The 18,822-nt window shown below is 37.0% G+C and overlaps 4 protein-coding genes across 5 annotated transcripts in view; 2 read left to right on the top strand and 2 right to left on the bottom strand.

Annotated features, from left to right (window-relative positions):
• Nucleotides 1-1,376, top strand: part of LOC110270890 (ADP,ATP carrier protein ER-ANT1-like) — a 1,845-nt gene extending 469 nt beyond the window's left edge. Inside the window, exon 2 of the mRNA XM_021120705.1 lies at nt 708-1,376. Within this exon, the coding sequence (XP_020976364.1) occupies nt 708-845 (138 nt within the window). The 3' untranslated portion in view covers nt 846-1,376. The remainder of the gene's footprint in view (nt 1-707) is intronic.
• LOC110270889 (tubulin beta chain-like) lies at nt 1,386-2,971 on the top strand. The gene has a single exon (XM_021120704.1). The coding sequence runs from the start codon at nt 2,191-2,193 to the stop codon at nt 2,611-2,613; it is 423 nt and encodes a 140-aa protein (XP_020976363.1). The 5' UTR covers nt 1,386-2,190; the 3' UTR covers nt 2,614-2,971.
• On the bottom strand, nt 2,864-6,139 carry LOC107638811 (ADP,ATP carrier protein ER-ANT1). The gene is made up of 3 exons (XM_016342208.2): nt 5,576-6,139; nt 3,656-4,103; nt 2,864-3,314 (listed from the first exon to the last, which is right to left on the bottom strand). The coding sequence occupies exons 2-3, from the start codon at nt 4,079-4,081 to the stop codon at nt 3,039-3,041; spliced, it is 702 nt and encodes a 233-aa protein (XP_016197694.1). The 5' UTR covers nt 4,082-4,103; nt 5,576-6,139; the 3' UTR covers nt 2,864-3,038.
• On the bottom strand, nt 6,336-16,116 carry LOC107638807 (protein ROOT HAIR DEFECTIVE 3 homolog 2). 2 transcript variants are annotated; one of them, XM_016342204.2, is made up of 22 exons: nt 15,799-16,116; nt 13,381-13,447; nt 13,088-13,190; nt 12,726-12,796; nt 12,195-12,258; nt 12,052-12,117; nt 11,914-11,961; nt 11,762-11,824; nt 11,623-11,679; nt 11,201-11,359; nt 11,056-11,124; nt 10,883-10,974; nt 10,233-10,311; nt 9,731-9,896; nt 9,125-9,249; nt 8,768-9,030; nt 8,242-8,338; nt 7,960-8,130; nt 7,771-7,875; nt 7,341-7,435; nt 7,085-7,181; nt 6,336-6,857 (listed from the first exon to the last, which is right to left on the bottom strand). In XM_016342204.2, the coding sequence occupies exons 1-22, from the start codon at nt 15,953-15,955 to the stop codon at nt 6,570-6,572; spliced, it is 2,502 nt and encodes an 833-aa protein (XP_016197690.1). In that variant the 5' UTR covers nt 15,956-16,116; the 3' UTR covers nt 6,336-6,569. The 2 variants fall into 2 exon arrangements, with proteins under 2 accessions (XP_016197690.1, XP_020976360.1); XM_021120701.1 differs by lacking the exons at nt 13,381-13,447; nt 15,799-16,116 and adding an exon at nt 13,315-13,333 and having other exon boundaries at nt 6,412-6,857.

Here is an 18,822-nt window from a genome sequence, read left to right as displayed (position 1 = left end):
GAGTTATTCACTTCATTGACATCTTGATTGGTATTAGACAACTCTAGACCCTTCTCAAGTTTGTGAAGTAAATAGGTCATGGTTCATTGTAATCTTCCACAGTTTTTATTACTTTTCCATGTATCTCTTAGTAATATAGATAAAATAAGGAAGTGGAAATAGAAAATATAGCATGAATCTGGCATGTGCTGCATTTGTATCCATCTTGTATTGAGTTCGGTCTGCACAAGCATCCCGCATTAACGCAGGGTCCGGGGAAGGGCCGCATCCAAAGTGTGTAATGTACACAGTTTAACATGATATTTATATTAGTAGTTGTTTCCACGCTTGAACCCGTGACCTTAAGATCACACGGAGACAACTCTATCATTTCTCTAAGAGGAAATATGTTATTCTATTACATTTTGGTGGGATGATGCAAATATGTGTTGTAATACCCAATCTCATTTTTCTGAAATGTGTCCAGTTTGTTTGCAATTAACACTGGAAGCCTTCTATGTGCTTTTATTGTCAATGCATGTCTAATAGCATCAGCAAGGTATTGGCACTAAAATCAAATAATGGGCAATACATATAGAAGACTATTTGTTTTTATTGTTGTATATTCCCATCAATAATGTGATTGTGTATCAACTTTCAAATAATGGTTTTCTGTGTTTGTTTGAAATAATGTTTGAGCAAACAGTTGATTGGTCTATAGGCTTTCAATTTTGCATTCAAAGGTTACTTCAAAAGCATTTTTGGGCAATCCAAAGAGAGAGATGGGTACATTAAGTGGTTTGCTGGAAATGTGGCTTCAGGAAGTGCCGCAGGAGCAACTACTTCACTGCTTCTTTATCATTTAGATTATGCACGAACACGATTGGGCACTGATGCATTGGAGTGCTGTGCTACCGGTCAGCGCCAGTTTAAGGGGCTAGTTGATGTGTACCGTAAAACCTTGTTAAGTGATGGAGTTGTTGGCTTGTACAGGGGATTTGGGGTGTCAATAGTGGGAATCACAATGTACCGAGGAATGTACTTCGGGATCTATGACACCGTGAAGCCTGTCATTTTAGTTGGGCCTTTCAAGGTAAGAAGTACTTATATTTTTGAACGAGAGCTCAATGTTTCACAATAAATAGGAAAAGTTCTAGTTGATACTTGATGCTTTAACTGAAAATTCTTATGGTATCTTAACAATTAGTCTGTTTAGTCTGTTTCAGTTTCACAATAATATGTGGGTCCAATGTTGAAGTGACCCTTGATTACGCAGGTTTCCATGATGATCAAACCCTTGAGTTTGAGTATTCATCTTCAGGACATTTAGCAAGTCAGATAACAGTATTTCAGATGACTAGTCACTTAGCACTAGTTCAGTTCTTTGATGATCCTTCTTTCTAATATGAGCCTTTCTCATTTATTTCTCCACAGGGAAATTTCTTTGCTAGTTTCTTCTTAGGTTGGAGCATTACAACATCAGCAGGGGTTTGTGCATACCCGTTCGACACACTGCGTCGGAGAATGATGCTAACATCTGGACAACCAAACAAGTATTATAACGCAAGGCATGCATTTCGTGAGATTGTTCGTTAAGAGGGTTTTTTAGCTCTATTCCGAGGTGTTACTACAAATATGCTCCTTGGTGTCGCAGGAGCTGGGGTGCTCGCTGGATATGATCAGTTGTGCTTCTCATCTAGGCACTAGTATGCAGGTTCTGAGAGAGAAATACAATTTGAACCTAGAAAACCTATCTACCATTTAGCTTGACTTCAAAGTGCAATTCATTTATATTCTGGACTGTGAATATTATACATGGTTTGACATCTATTATTTTCTTAACACAATTCATTTACTTTTTTATAGGAGATAAAATGATAGAAGATAAATATTAGCATATTGTTTATTCTGATATACATACTCAATTTCTAAACCTTAATCATTGTGTATCGGATAGTATTTCAAGATTTTGACCAATGAGCTTATGAAAGAAAATGAAGAGAATAAACCAAAACGAGGCTGACATTGATCAGGAAGTAAAAACTAAAACTATTATGATTAGGAAGATAAACAGCAACAAGTGGAATCGTACTACTGGAGCAAATAATTGAAGAACTCAAAGAGCTTAAAATTATTGATTAATGGTGCTTGGTGGTACATGTTCAGCTTTCATCATCTTGGTACTGCTGATACTCTGCAACAAGATCCTTCATGTTGCTCTCCGCTTCGGTGAACTCCATCTCATCCATTCCTTCTCCAGTGTACCATTGCAAGAAGGCCTTTCTTCTGAACATGGCAGCAAACTGCTCGCTCACTCTACTGAACATCTCTTGTATGGAAGTTGAATTGCCAACAAAAGTGTACCATTACAAGAAAGCCTTTCTTTTGAACATGGCAGCAAACTGCTCGCTCACTCTTCTGAACATCTCTTGTATGGAAGTTGAATTGCCAACAAAAGTGGGTGAGCAGTTTGCTGCCATGTTCAGAAGAAAGGCCTTCTTGCACTGGTACACTGGAGAAGGAATGGATGAGATGGAGTTCACCGAAGCGGAGAGCAAAATGAACAATCTTGTTGCAGAGTATCAGCAGTACCAAGATGCCTCCCCTGAAGAAGACCAAGATGATGAAAACTAAACATGTACCACCAAGAATCAATAATTTTAAGCTCTTTGGGTTCTTCAATTATTTGCTCCAGTAGTACGATTCCACTTGTTGCTGTTTATCTTCCTAATCATAACAGTTTTTACTTCCTGATCAATGGCAGCCTCGCTTTGGTTTATTCTCTTCATTTTATTTCATAAGCTCATTGGTCAAAATCTTGAAATATTATCCGATACACAATGATTAAAGTTTAGAAATTGAGTACGTATATAAGAATAAACAATATGCTAATATTTATCTTCTATCATTTTATCTCCTATAAAAAGTAAATGAATTGTGTTAACAAAATAATGAATGTCTCCCAGTCCAGAATATAAATGAATTGCACTTTGAAGTCAAGTTAAATGGTAAATAGGTTTTCTAGGTTCAAATTGTATTTCTCCCTCAGAACCTGCATACTAGTGCCTAGATGAGAAGCAGTTGAGCTGATCATATCCAGCAAGCACCCCAGCTCCTGCGACACCAAGAAGCATATTTGCGGTAACACCTCGGAATAGAGCTAAAAAACCCTCTTGACGAATAATCTCACGAAATGCATGCCTTGCGTTATAATACTTGTTTGGTTGTCCAGATGTTAGCATCATTCTCCGACGCAGTGTGTCGAACGGGTATGCACAAACCCCAGCTGATGTTGTAATGCTCCAACCTAAGAAGAAACTAGCAAAGAAATTTCCCTGTGGAGAAATAAATGAGAAAGGCTCAAATTAGAAAGAAGGATCATCAAAGAACTGAACTAGTGCTAAGTGACTAGTCATCTGAAATACTGTTATCTGACTTGCTAAATGTCCTGAAGATGAATACTCAAACTCAAGGGTTTGATCATCATGGAAACCTGCTTAATCAAGGGTCACTTCAACATTGGACCCACATATTATTGTTAAACTGAAACAGACTAATCAGACTACTTGTCAAGATACCATAAGAATTTTCAGTTAAAGCATCAAGTATCAACTAGAACTTTTCCTATTCATTGTGAAACATTGAGCTCTCGTTCAAAAATATAAGTACTTCTTACCTCGAAAGGCCCAACTAAAATGATAGGCTTCACGGTGTCATAAATCCCGAAATACATCCCTCGATACATTGTGATTCCCACTATTGACACCCCAAATCCCCTGTACAAGCCAACAACTCCATCACTTAACAAGGTTTTACGGTACACATCAACTAGCCCCTTAAACTGGCGCTGACCGGTAGCACGGCACTCCAATGCATCAGTGCCCAATCGTGTTCGTGCATAATCTAAATGATAAAGAAGCAGTGAAGTAGTTGCTCCCGCGGCACTTCCTGAAGCCACATTTCCAGCAAACCACTTAATGTACCCATCTCTCTCTTTGGATTGCCCAAAAATGCTTTTGACGGCACTCTTCGATATGATTGCTGCTACCCCTCCCATTACAAAATCCTTTGAGAATCTTTCATATTGTGATGATTTCACCATTTTTCCTCCTCTTCTGTCTGATCTGAAAGGTGTAAAGAAAATAAAAACAGAAAAACAAGAAAGATAAAATCTCAAAGCATTAAACTATTACATACATTCCTAGAGCAAAAACAGGATGAATTTCACAAGAGAAGAATAAGCAAGTAGAATGGAAAGCAAAATGGTTGAAAAATTTAGGATTACCAATAACATGGAAGTTGCATTTATCAAGCACACCAAAGTGGAATGAAGCCTTTAATATCTTGCACTCAAGATTGTCAAACTCGCGAGTTTAAAACTCGTGAAACTGACCTAGACTCGACTCATAGACTTGTAAGAGTTTACCTATTACAATTTTTTTTTAAAATATGTATATATATCATATATAATATATATATTTACTCAAATATACGCATTCAAAATTAACAATTTCAACCTCAAAACACATAATAAATTAAAATAGTACTACAATTATAACAAGTACTTTAGAACCAAGGTTACGAGAACCAAATCGGTCAATGAACCGATAGAGTCACTGGTTCACTGGTTCAAAGATTCAACCGGAGTTCAACCGGTTTAATTAAATATTAAATAAAATTAATAAAAAACCTATATATAAAACTTTAAATATATAAATTCAATAATTTCTAACTTAATAAAATTCAAAATTTTACAATTTTACATAATAAATTATTCATAATTTAGTATTAAAAGTTCACAATTTCACAATTTTAAATATTGTTCTTTAAAGAATGTATTATTATGATTATGACCATTATAGAGTAATGCATATTACTATAAAATATCCATTAGTATATAAAAATATAAGATATAATAAAAATTGAAGGCGAAAAATTCATTGATAGTATTCTGATTGAGTTAAATTGAAAACTAAATGGCTTAATTTTTACTAAATTTATTGATGACTTTAAAACAACTAAACGAGACAAAGAATTTCCACTCAAACTGCTAGAAATTAAAGATCTTGCAAGCAACATTGTCAAGTCAAGGCTAATTATTCAACGTCAATTCTCTTAATATATAATTCAATTATCCTTTTTGGGTTGCTAATATACAATTCAATTGAAAAAGACATTGATGAAATCACTTATTGTGGAAAAAAACATAACGGGAAGAAAATCTACTGTAGGAAGGAAGCATGCGTGGGTCATCAACACGATATGGAAGACCACTGCGTGCTCCTAAATCTCGACACTTGCATCTGCCTGAAATGGCCATTAGAATGCAACAAGCCTCTTATAACTAACCAAATCCTAACTAGGTTCAACAAAATCAATGATTTTCAACAACAAAAACTCATAATATAAACAACTCATCCTCCAAATACAAAAAATCCAGAAACAGAAAAACTAAGTGAAACAATCCATACTAAATTCAGAATCACATTAAGCAACAACCTAACTCAGAACACAATCCCAACTCAGAATCTAGTAAAAAAAAATCAAGTCAGAAGCCATAATCTTAAAAATCGAAACTGAAGAAGCAGCGGCTTACTAGAGACACGGTGAGGGAGGAACGGCGGTGACAGTAAGCTCAGAAGAGGATCAGTTTGCAACGGCGAGGCCCCGAGCAGAGATTCCAGGCGAGGCCCCGGGCAGAGATTCACGGAGGAGAGGACGCAGATTCCAGGCGAGGCCCCGGGCAGAGATTCACGGAGGAGAGGACGCCCTTGAAGAGGATTGAGTAACCGTTTGCGTGATGTAGAGGAGAAGAGGATCGAGGACGACGATGACGATGGCACCCTCTGTCACTGCCGACGACGACGATCACAGAGGCGGGCTGGGGTGACGGTGGCTGGTGGGATTTCACAACAAGCACAGAAACGGTGATGAAGAGAAGAGTGGCGGCGGCTGGGGGCTGACGTAGCGGCGGTGTTTGTCCTGATAGGATTAATTGGATGAAATTAGAGATTCATTTTGGTGTGAGAGTGAGAGAGAAGAGAAAGGGGCAGAGGTGTTACGCTGTTTGAGTGAATTAATATTCTGACGGATAAAAAATATAATTGAAAAGATATCATATATTCTCACTACATGCAGATTTTTTAATAAAGAATAAGATTGAATATATATCATTTTTCACGGTAATATGTATCGTAAGGATATTAACAGTAATACCCAAAATGAAAATCTTGGCTCTGAATATTATTTAAACATATCTTCACTAATAGTAATAGCTAATAATTTTAAGTTTTTAACAAACTGAACGCTCGTATTATTTAATTATTTTTAACGGTCTTTGATATGACTTCCATATATTATTGAATAGTTGAACTTGAACCCCAATAGGGGTTCCTCCCCTTCATATATTTTCTGATAATTACAAGCTATAACGCATAAATATTAATAGAAAGGAAGAGTAACGTAGATAAAGTAAACAAAAAACTGATGCTGTATACCCAAAAAATAAAATAAAATAAAATGCAAAACTGACACTGGAAAGAAAACGTAACTGATACATGGATCCTATTTGAATGCTATAACAATAACCCTCAAGAAAATTCAGCTTCTGGAAGGTTTGTTCTTCGTCTTTGAGACAAGTTTGGTGATGAGTATTCTTGATCAATGCCAGATGAGCCAACACTGGATACAGAAGAATTGGAGAGCGTGCTTGATACCCTATCAGAATTTTGCATTTGATTTCTTGATACCGGAGCATCTGCATTTTGTGATTCTGACCCTCCAGGTGTCGAGTTCGCCTGAGCTTCTTCAGCGAGACGTTTAAGAATGTTCATAATTGTCGGCACAAACTTCGACGAAAGGGATAGAAGACCAGGAAGCTGCAAAGAAAACATGGTAACTGACATCATCTCACTAGCTCGCTCTTATGTTAGTTACTGCTTTTACAAATCATTTCCAACATTGTAAATTAAGATCAAAAAAAAAAATTGGGGAACAAAGTTTGCGAGAAAATTCAAAACTCGCAAACACACCCTTCAAACAAAATATTAGAGAGAATAGAGAATCCCAATTCAGGAGAAGAGTGAAAGAGGAAGTCCAATCATACCGCGCCATGCCGAAATTCGCCAGCTATGTCCATTTGTACCCAAAGGGCCTTCCCGATTAGATAGGCAACAAATATAATCATCAGGTAGAGAGGATTTCTGTTTCACGCGTAAAGTCAGAAAACTATTAAACAGAGGGAAATAGGTTCCAATCCATTCCACAATTATGAAGAGAATTGTCTCGGATAATCAGCTAATTAGATAAACTCTAATTATGATAACAACAAAGATACGGTTCAGACTTAGGTGATGACTTACTTTAGAAGCAGCATAAATTCATTAAAACCAAGGATGACCATAGCCATTATTGCCCATGGAGGAGGTAGCCAATTGTTACTCCTCTTGTAGGCCTCCTGAACCCACAACCAAAACAACGAAAAAAGGATTATAGATGTTACTCCAATAACTAATACCAATTCAGCTTTTTATAGGATTTTTCTGTCCAGCAAAAGAAATTGTAGTCCAATATTATAATTTGCACACTATGTAAAAACCATCCCCTCTTTCTCAGTAACTAACACACAGCATATATTTACCATACAGACCCTAATTTTAGCCAAAACATTAACAATCAGGGAATACTTATAAGCAGACAATTCGATTAGAAGTTTAAAATTGCACCAAAGGTTCAGTTAAGAAAGGTAAGGGGGGAAAAGTTAAAGTGAAGAATAGTTTTTTATGCTTTTACCTGAGCTGAAATAGCCTGGGTAACTGTATATTCAGTTTCTCCCTGGAACTGTCTCCACAAGGACTTGCAATGCACCGGAGTGATAAGTGTGTCTTTTGGATGAACCTACATTTATAACAGATGCTCAGAAATAATAGCTTTCTCTACAACATTAACAGGAATACCACAAATATTCGCATATAGTTGTACCTCCTCCCACGTGCTTGAAGCCAGTGGATCTGTAGGCCCTTCAATTCTATTTTGGGAAGATATTGCACCAGCAGGTCTATCAATGAGAGATGACTGAAGTACATTTTCAATGTGATCTGGCTTCTCATCCTCCAAGCGTATAGCAGCCATATCTGATAGAAGCTTCAGCGACTGATACAAGGCAGTAGAAAAAACATTAAATGGTGCTAAATGAAGTGATTTCTAACATACTTGCAAGTATAGGCAAGCTGAAAATTTATCATCAAATTGGCTATTAATTACCGCAGAGCGAGCATCCCTAGTAATAGCTCTGATATCTTCTTTCCCAGTCCACACTCTAGGGAGTGAATCAGCATCATGATTGAACACAGTAGAGAATCTGAAAAGTACCACAATACCAGTAAGCTTCCAGATAAATACTATACTACAGGCATCCTACAAAAACAAAAGCAAAAACAAATGGGGACAAAAGACAATAACAACAGGCCTTATCCTGCTAGGTTAGGATTCACTGCCAACGTAACGAGCAAGTTTTATTTTTAATAATTTATCCTAATTTCTTGTCCTGAAAAATTCTGGCACTGACAATAACATCCTCTTGCTTGAAAAATTCTGGCACTCCTATATCATTCAAGGACTTCACAAATACTTAGCAAAGCATCATGACTAGTTTCAATCCTTACTACTATCCAATTCCCAAACTCCAAAATCAATCAATTTATAAAATAAATCTAGCAAATTGCAATACAGACACATCTTGGTACATAGATTAAAGAATTGACAAGATTTATATTTAGAATATTGTTACCTATCCTTCATGCGAATCAGAATCTTTCCTGACTCTTCTTTTGCTTTATTTTCCACTATTTGTTTTGCATAGTCCCTTAAGCTTTGTTGCATTCTTTCAACTGTTTCTTCATCCAATTCAAAACCAGAAATACAAGCTGAAAGTTCTGATACGGCAGCTTCAGTCTCACGTTTAAGAAGCTTCCTTATTGAAACCCAAGTGTCTTTTCCACCTGCTTCAAATAGTGACTCCACTGGCTCAATCAGGGCCTTGGCCAATTGTTTCTGCCCAAAAAAAAGGTCTCCCTTTCAGTGTTTGACAGAGAGATATGAAACATCATCAAATGACTAATCTCTTATGAAGTGATGATACCATTACCTCAAATTTAGTTGTTATTTCTGATAACTTTGTGTCACGCACAGTTGAAGCATGTGACTCAATATCGCGATGCAGTTTGTCTCTGACTTTTGATGCACTCCAACTAGCCTGTCTCACAGCAGCATCTGGAAAGTACAAACAAAATTACAAAAGCACCAAATAGAAGTGAGCACTTCACCAGCAATATGAAAGTTTTACATGATTACCAAGAAAAAAAGGAGATTTCAAGTAAATCCATATGAGAGAATATGTATCTTTAATGTGAGAAAATACGAGCATAAGATGCTAATGTAACTCATTTGAGAAAATAGGAACATAAAAAAGTATCTATCATTAATGATTCATATACGTCCTTGACACAATGAAAAGGAAACTGATACCATCCAAATCTTTAAAGAACTTGATATAAATCAAACAAATGTTACTGCTTATTGATTTTTTCTCCATTTAAAGTACTTGAATTCTCCATATGTGTGGAGTGATGTATTATTAACTATAACGGTGGGAAACATAGCATTTGAGATTTGGCAATAAATTCTAGAACATGCAAATAAAGTAACAGGTGACAATGTATATGCAAAGAAGGCATTCTATCAGACTATTTACCAGCAGATCCTTTTTCAAACTCTAGCATAATAGACTCAGTCCACATGCGAACAGATGAAGCAAATCCTTCTCCGTTGTTCAGTGATTGCTCTAGCTTAGCCTTAAAATCATCTACAGCTTTAGAACGTAGGTGCCCCAGCAATGTTGTATAAGCAGGGTATACAAACTGAAAAGTTGAGGGAAAAAAAAAGATCATATAAATTTTGTGTATCACACACAATATGGACACTCTGTCCGTCTTCAGAAGCCCTTAACAATTTTTCAGCACAGTCCATCGTTTTCACTACTTATTTTCTGATCAATAACCAAGTGCACTTGTGTATATTAAAGAATGTTGCCGCATTGTTACTTTTATATGATATGAACTCATTTGCTTACCTTAAGATTTTAGAATACCGGGTTATAGAATCATTTAGACAACCCATATTGCCAGTATTGAAGTTTAGTCTAAATGAATAGAAATAAATCAATAAAGCAATTAAAAGATAGCAGACAGTCTTACATCCAATGCCTTGGATTCTAATTGCTTTCGTTTTGCATTTCTCACAGATTCATCAAAGAATATTGCCTCCTCATCATATCTGTTGAAATCAGATGTTATCCACATAAAAAGAAAGACTGGAACTCTGGAACTGTATAAGGTGATTAAATTACCCAAAACAATGATGTCTAAATGTAATACAACATCAACTAAATATTTAAGCTTCAATGACAAGCTGAATCCTTCTCTACCCAAGTGGAATGAATCTGCCACCCCCCCCCCAAAAAAACCTCCCTCCTCTTTTTTATTCATTTGGAAGTGCTACTATTCGGAAGATTCAAACCTATTAAGTGGAAGTGCTACTATTCGAAAGATTCAAACCTATTAAGCTTTTGAAAAGATTGGAAAGGCCATAATCCACTTTTTTATTTTATTCTCTTTTCACATCATTACATCATACAAACTCTGAATAAGGTAAAGACTATAGCAAAGCAGTGTTACCCTTCTGAGTGATCCAGTAACGAAATGTATCTCAATTTAATTCAAAAAATTACTACATTTCAATGGTTGTGATTAGCATGTAACATTAGAATCGGTAGGAAAAGCTCTTAATTATAGCTACCAAACACAAGAATATCTTTGAATACTAAACTCCCGCATCTGAAACTTACTGTGAAAGATAGGCATCAATAATGGAGCTCAGCTTTTCCCCAAAACCTCGTACTGGACCTGATTGAACAGCTTCCTCCAATTCCAACCAACCCTGGGCCAAATCATTCACGTTATGACTACTTATTATAAAAACAACTAATTTAACTTGCAATAGAAGGATATGGATAAGCACCTCATCAGAGCGTAAGCAGCTAAGCTTTTCATCAGCAATCTCTTCACAACGCACAGTTGCAACCATTACCTATTTATGGAAAAGAAGCCAAATCAATAAGAAGATCAAACCAATGTCACATCCCAAACATAAGCTAATAACAAACCTTATGAGCCGGAAGATCAAGGTCCTTGTTCTCTCGGATGACTTTCCATATTTGCTGTGCACTAATAGAAAAGGCAGAAGCAGGCACAACACCACGTCGATCACCAGCAAGACCTCCAGGAGCTATAGAATGGAAGAAACGCTGCCGTAGTTGTGCAACCTGTATGAGTAAGTGTAACACTGTGATCCACGTTGGCCCGCGGAGAAGCAGAAAAACCAAAAAATAAAGTGAACAAAGAATAAAACAGAAAATGTTCAATGCAGAAATGTTTAAACATCATTTATTTGCATAGATATTTATAGGCAAAAATAGTCAAAACCCAGTCTAATGGCAATAAATACTGAACTACTAAAGTACTCCAAAATGACAAACAAACAAGCATGCATAAAATCCTACAGAACTCCTATTTCAGGAAAGGGTACCTCCTCTTTGAACTTTTCTTCCTTGTCTTCATAGCTTGACAAAGCAGTAACCTCCACCTTTATTTGAAGAATCATTAATCAATAATTAGATATATACTTTGAATCATTAAAGAGAAGACAGACAGACAGATCCTCTTACATTGAAAAATTCACTGAGAGGAGTATGTTTATGAGCTTGGGGTTTTGGAACTGCATCCCAAATCTGACAAATTCATACCGCGTTAATAATTTCAGATGATGGAAAGAAGAGACAACAAAGGAAAATCCTTGGAAAATAAAAGGAAATAATACCTTTTGAATATCTTCTCTTAGAATAGGCTCCAAATTTTCAAGTGGGGTCTACATATACAGCCAAAAGAATGCTAAAATATTAAGTAGAATTATAAACATACGCAATGGTATATTCCCAAGAAAAGATAAAAGTGTTACCCTTGTTTTATCACGTATAACAAAAAGCAATGTTGTCTTGCGGGGACTGAATAGACGCATCATGACCTACGGATAAAAGAAAGGCCATTATATGAAAATTCATACTCAAATCAACAAGAAGGAAAATCATCGCTGGAAACTACCTGAAAAACTGTTTTTAAAAGTGGTTTATTGGCTGCTTGCTCCCGACCAATATCATGACACCACCTGTGAATAAAATAAAACCTTCAATAAATGTTGAAGGGACTGAAAGTTGTTTTGATATATCTACTACAAGGTTTCATAACCCATGACATTTAAGTTCTTTTTACGACATTTAAGTTCTTTTTACACTAATTTGACCCAAAGGAAGGTAAGAAAGGATTTGGATGGGCTGCTAAGAACATGTCAGTTCTTGATTGATTATTCTAATCTTTTACCACTGGTTTTTTTTTTTCCAGTTAATGGAACCCCAAAAGGGGTCCAGTTCGCGATTTAGTTAGCCAGGCCGTCCAGCTTTAAGGATACTGGTATAGCACCAAGATAGACCAAGCAATTTGCAACTCTACCTAGGTATTTATTGAGCAATGTAATTTTCAAAGGCTTCATGAAATTACTAAGTGTAAGTCTGTTTGCCCAATACTCTGATCCGTTTGACCAATTAAATAAAGCAATGATCTATACTAGTAACTTACATATTAATCAGAACAATATCTGATATTGCCAAAGCAAAAAGAGCACTCTGTTTCTCAAAAGCAGTATCATCCTGGAAGTTAATTTAAAAAAGAAAAACAAAACAAAACAAATATGAATTAAGATATTATATGTATCAAATGCACATCAATAAAAATGCAGGAAAGATGTCCTCGGTTCAAACCCGGGTTGAGACATCCTCATTTACATTTAAAAACAAAAAAGCAGGAAAGTGAGAGAGATTTGTTAGTAGAGGAAAAGCTAGGGCTCGAAATTTGTGATCATATGCAATTATGCATGGACAAGTGCCAGTTGCATAACAATGCACAGGAAATGGAGAAACAAAAAATATAAACTGACATACCTCACCCCTCTCCCTTCCATCAGTACCCTCTAAATCCATAGCAATTGTGCAAGGTTCAATCCCCACACACTTTGCTATCCAAATGCCCTTAGTTGTTTGAGATCTGCAAGAATACAGTATTCAAAAATTCTTTTAAAATAACTAAGACACAATAGACTGCATTATAGATGATGACAAATGACATCCAGTTTCCATCCTTTCTTTATACTCCCCAGCCCCCAACGCACCCCTATTTTCCTTGTAATGTTCCTTTTACTGTCCACAATACCAAGTCAATAATTTCAGAACCCAACCTTCCTTTGAAAGCATCCATCTCCCTGAAGCTTGTGTGGAAAAGATGGTTCATTAAGGTGCTCTTCCCTGCTCAGATAATTAAGTAAAAGCATAAGATTATATCACAGAAGTCTATTTGGGCATGTGTGTGTGTGTGTGTTGTTGTGTCTGTATGTGTGTGTGAGAGAGATGAAGAGGGAGTACAGCTAAGAAAATGCACCTAACTTAACACTGGAAAATGAAATATGGAAGATGAGATCACCAGTTAACAATGAAAAAATAATAAGAGTTTTTAAGTTGCCTTTGCTGCATTCAAAGAACACAGAACTTACATTATTTTTTCTCCTCAGCTGTATACGAGTATATCTAACGAAGTTATTTTTAGATTAAGGGCGAAAAACTATAAGGTTACAACTTTCCTGTGGGGCAATCTTTCGGAGGTTATTTGGGAGAATTAGGCATGTCCTCTCCTCGAGTGCAGTTTATCATGGTTCACTCTGAAACAAGATTATAGTTTTGGGTCGACCTGAATATTATGCAGTGATATTGGTTGATTCAAATTTATCGTAAAATTGATAAGGCTTATGACTAATGTTCTTTTGTCTGTTTCTCTTTGGCCATCTGCTCACTGCCAGCAAAAGTTAAAGGAAATAGGGACCCTTAAGGGGATTCATTGTGAGTTTTTATTTTTAGTTCTTCAAATCCTTCCCTTCCATTCCTTTCTCTCTAAAATTATAACTTGCAACTTTTAAGGTTGTAGCATTTGGATAAATAACTCAAAAAATACATTTTTTTTCCACAAAAAATGGATATTAAAACAACGATGATAACAAATACTTTTCAATATTGAATGTTGATTTTCTATAACCTAATCACTAAGATTACAATTGTTTAGGTAATTAATTCTTTATTTGCTCTCTTATTAGTTCCATTTTTTAGGTAGAAACTGGTTCTACTTCACTTCACCCATAACGGTGTTTTTGTATGTGGTAAATAGTAATAAAATTTTAATTCACAATAATCTTTATGGCAATGCCAAAGAAATTATTGTGTAGTTAGTGTTTGCTGTTTTATTGTGTATGATATGGTAGATAAAAATAAAAAATAAATGTGAAATGTGTGTCAATGTATATTTTGTTGCTGTTTTTTATTTTTTTTTTACTTCTATTAGAATTTCCTCCTCTTTTATTGGGTCAAGAACTTGCTATAACTAACTATAAAAATAATAGCAGCTATATAAAAATAAAATCACATGGAAAAAAATAAAATTAAAACTGAGATTTTATACCACACACGATGTTAAATACAAATTTAATAATAAAAATAGAGTGGTAAAATGATAAAAAAAAATTTGGAAGGAATATATACAATAGGTGATTTGGAACATTGTTTTAAAATGGTGGTGGAAGGTCAATATTTTCAGCAGATAAATCATTACGTGAAAAATTATGGAAGGCCAATGCTTCTAGCTTGGGTGAAAATGGTGGTGGAGGGCCAGTATTTCCAGTATTTTTTTACAGAGCCAAGAATGAAAGTAGATTTTTTTTTGTTGAGGTTATTTTTTCTACGGAAATGATAGAATGACTTGTCGAAGAGGAGAAGTCATATATTTCTACTTCTTCAAAAAGCTATGAATTAATTTTTGGGGAAGTTAAAAGTTCTTTTTAAAATAGTGCCAAACACGCATACTGTAACTTTTCATAATTCAAAAGTCAGAAAAAGTAAGCTTCTGCTACTTCCCATATGGGCTAGTGATATGGGTTTAGCTTATTGAAGTTCTTTCAAATCATCTTCTCTGTGGTGGGTTTTGGAAATTGGTGAACTCAGATCAATGGGTTCAATCACTTGTGAGCTTGGATTGATGGGTTCAGTTGCCTTTCTCTGTGATGAAAGGCTCATATTTGTCTTACTTACTTTAAGGAAATCCAAATAAAGTCATACTTTGTCAAATCTATGTTGACTTATTTGAAAAATATTGAAAAGTAGTCAAATCATGTTGATAACTGTTCTTCAGCAATGAATGTGTGCTTGCAACTTAAGTTGTTTACCCAAACTGGGCTAGACCTAAAACACACGGTAGCTCAGAAAACTCAATCAAGCAAACCAGCCATTGATCCAACCTCGATAATATCAAAGTCCCACAAAACACAAAGAGGATCACTTGGAAGGAACTTCAATTCAATGAACCAAACCCAAAAACCACTAGACCTAAACAAAAACAGAGAACTTCACAGAACTCAATCAAACAAATCAATCAGTAATAACCCAACCTAATTAATTTCCCAGAACCGAACTCAAAAACACTTCAATACAAGTTCAAAGGAACTTTCCCAAGCTAAATCCACATAAAGAAAAGATCTTGGAGAATCAAAATTTCCAAAGAAGCAGTAACCAATTGAAAGAATGAATCACACGATAACGAAATCGAAGAAACATACCGCTACTCTGAGGACCCATGATTGCAACAACGGCATAGGAAAGTCCGCAAGCTGCAAGCTTGACGTTCCTGATGAAGTGATCGAGGCCGGAGACGTTGAAGCCGCCGTCGCCGTCAATGAGCTGGGTGGAGCAGCAATCATCAGTGGCGGCGTCCATGGGATGAGAAATGAAGGTCGGAGAGAGGATAAAAACAAAAAACTCTGATCTTGAGAGATGATTTTGAGATTCTGTGTGTCTTCCCAGAGAGAAAGAGAAAGAGCAAGAAACACGAAGGAGTGTTGTTTGGGGTTTGATTTGAATGAAGAGAGAAGAGAGGAGAGAAACAAGTGGGTCCAACATTCTTCTTCTCCTCTCTTGTTTGTATCGCACGTGCCACTCACTGACGTCCAAATCCCCATACCCAATCAAACCACCTACTCTTTTTTAATTCTCCTTTTCCTTTTACCTTTTTTACTTCCTTATTTTACCTTTTACCTTATTGTTCTTGATTAATATAAAAAAATTATAATAAATCATCTTTTAGTTAATCAATATTAACCAACTGAGGCCCCTGACAAAAAAAATCCCAATCCGGCCCCTGACAAAAAAAAATAAACCCAACCCGGCCCCTGACAATTACTTCGAAAGGACAACGAGGCCCCTGTGCTAAAAAAAATCAATGTTATTTTTTTTGGCACAGGGGCTAATCAGTCCCAAAAAAAATTATCAGGGACCGGATTGAGTGTTTTTTTTTCTTGGGGACTCGTTGTCCTTTCGAGATAATTGTCAGGGGCCGAATGGAGTATTCACTCGTAAAAGATTTGCATCTTTGGTGGCTTTGCAACCAAGAAGTTTTGTAAATATAAGTCTTAATTTTATCCAACACTAGCTTAAAATGACTCATGTTTACGTTGCCTAAAAAGAGCTGAAACTGTTTTGTATTGTCCGAGAGATTATACATCTGCTCATATAGTATGGCATCATTTGATGAGTTCGGGACAATAGCTCCTCTTTAACTTTAACTAATGTTCCTTTAACTGAAACTTAGTTTAAGGCAAGGATCTTGAATCGTAGACACTCTCTTCCTAGTTAGCATTTGGAGTATATGTTGGATTATTAGAATAACCATAACCATGTTTTTAATAGTGAAACATCTTAAGGGGCGGAAGTGGCTTATAGAGCTTGAATGTTTGCAATGGAATTTGTTCCGGATCTAGTCCCGGGTCTCCCATCGATTATCCGGGCTCAGGTCATTATTGTGGCTCAAATTGGTTCGTTAACCATAAACTCCTAACCAATATTTAAATTTGAACACTTTCCTTATCTTAGCTAACAAAATAAAATAAGATAACAACGTCAAACAATATAAAAGGAGTCAAGGACTCCCTCATGTACGTGACACATTCCTAACCCTCACCTATACCTCTTGGATTCATTATGATTTGAGTGTCGAAGTGTCTTTACAGGTACTATCCTTTACTATTCCAACAAGATCCGATTCAAGTCACCACCCAAGGCCGGCAAGTCCATAATCCATCACAGAACCCGTATTAACAAAGTCTAGTACATTGGCGCTGTCTGTGGGGACTTGCCAAGTCCTGGCAACATGACGGAAGAATTCGAGGAGTGATCCTCAAACCTTCACCATGAGTCAGACCCACCGAACCTGACGGACGAACCACGAGATGACGTTCTCCTGCCGACCCACGGACGGATAACCAGCGCCGTGTACCGCCAGCCGACCCCTAAAAGAAGATGATCACCAACTCAATAAGACCAGAGCAACCAACAGCCTAAGAGAGAAAGCGATCCAGATAATCAAAGAACTCTATCAAAGAGTATAAACCCTCGAAGGCTGGGTCACTTCCAAGGAATGATACCAGCCAGAACATGCAAGCCAAGCGACCTCCAGAAGTCGATCACGGCAAAAAACCAAGAACAAAAGGTCACTCGAACGGCGACTCGGGAAACAACGGGACCGCAGCATCACTGGAGAGCTAGAGTGTCGATGCGACGACGACGATAGAAGGCACCGACAGAACTCCAAATGGACAAGGAGCGAGCACATGATAATGAAAACCACCTCATTCACCAATAAAATCCTAAAGGCCAAGCTATCAAAGGGTTTTGACAAGCCAACCGACATAAAATGCGAGAGAACGAAGGACTCATAGGAACATCTCATGGCCTTTGAGGCCAGGATGAACTTAGAAGGGGCCACCTATGCAATTTGGTGTAAAGTCTTCTCAGTAACCCTAGTTGGCCTCGCAATCAAGTGGTTCGACGCTCTCCCCAATAGCTCGATAGCCAATTTCGACGACATATCCAGAAAGTTTATGGCACAGTTCACTACCAGGATCACAAAAGCGAAGCACCCAATCAGCCTGCTCGGAGTCACGCAAAAGCAAGACGAACCCATGAGGAAATACCTCGACAGGTTTAACGACGAGTGCCTGACGGTCAACGGGTACACGGACTCTGTAGCCCGCCTCTGCCTGACTAATGAGCTCATAAATGAAGATTTTCGAAAGCACCTTACCGCCAAACCAGTCTGGACTATGCATGAAATTCAGAATGTTGCAAGGAAATACATAAATAACGAAGAGGTAAGGCAAATCCTGATAGCCAATAAAACGGCAGCACGATAATACGGCACCTCAAAATAATCCACCGCCGAAAGACAACGTTAACCCGAAGGAGCACTACAAATCCACCGCCCCAACCGACCACCCAGGGTGGGGAAGTTCATGAACTATAGCCCCTACAACCCCAATCATGGAGATCTACCACCAAATAGAAGAATGAGGCATCCTCCCGAAGGCTCGACAACTAAAAGAGCGGACAAGCGATAATAAAAGCATGTACTACAACTATCATAGAGGATATGGACATAAGACTCAAGACTGCTTTTACTTAAAAGACGCACTCGAACAAGCCATCCGAGATGGCAAACTCCCGGAGTTCGCTAAAATCCTTCGAGAACCCCAAAAAATTGAAAGGGAGAGATCGCAGGAATGGGAAGGACGCAATCCCAGAATGATAAG

Source organism: Arachis ipaensis, chromosome B04, assembly GCF_000816755.2.
Source record: "Arachis ipaensis cultivar K30076 chromosome B04, Araip1.1, whole genome shotgun sequence".
In the NCBI taxonomy this organism is placed as follows: Eukaryota; Viridiplantae; Streptophyta; class Magnoliopsida; order Fabales; family Fabaceae; genus Arachis; species Arachis ipaensis.
The sequence above is the reverse complement of the archived record's forward strand: the minus strand, read 5'-3'. Positions and strand labels throughout refer to the sequence as shown.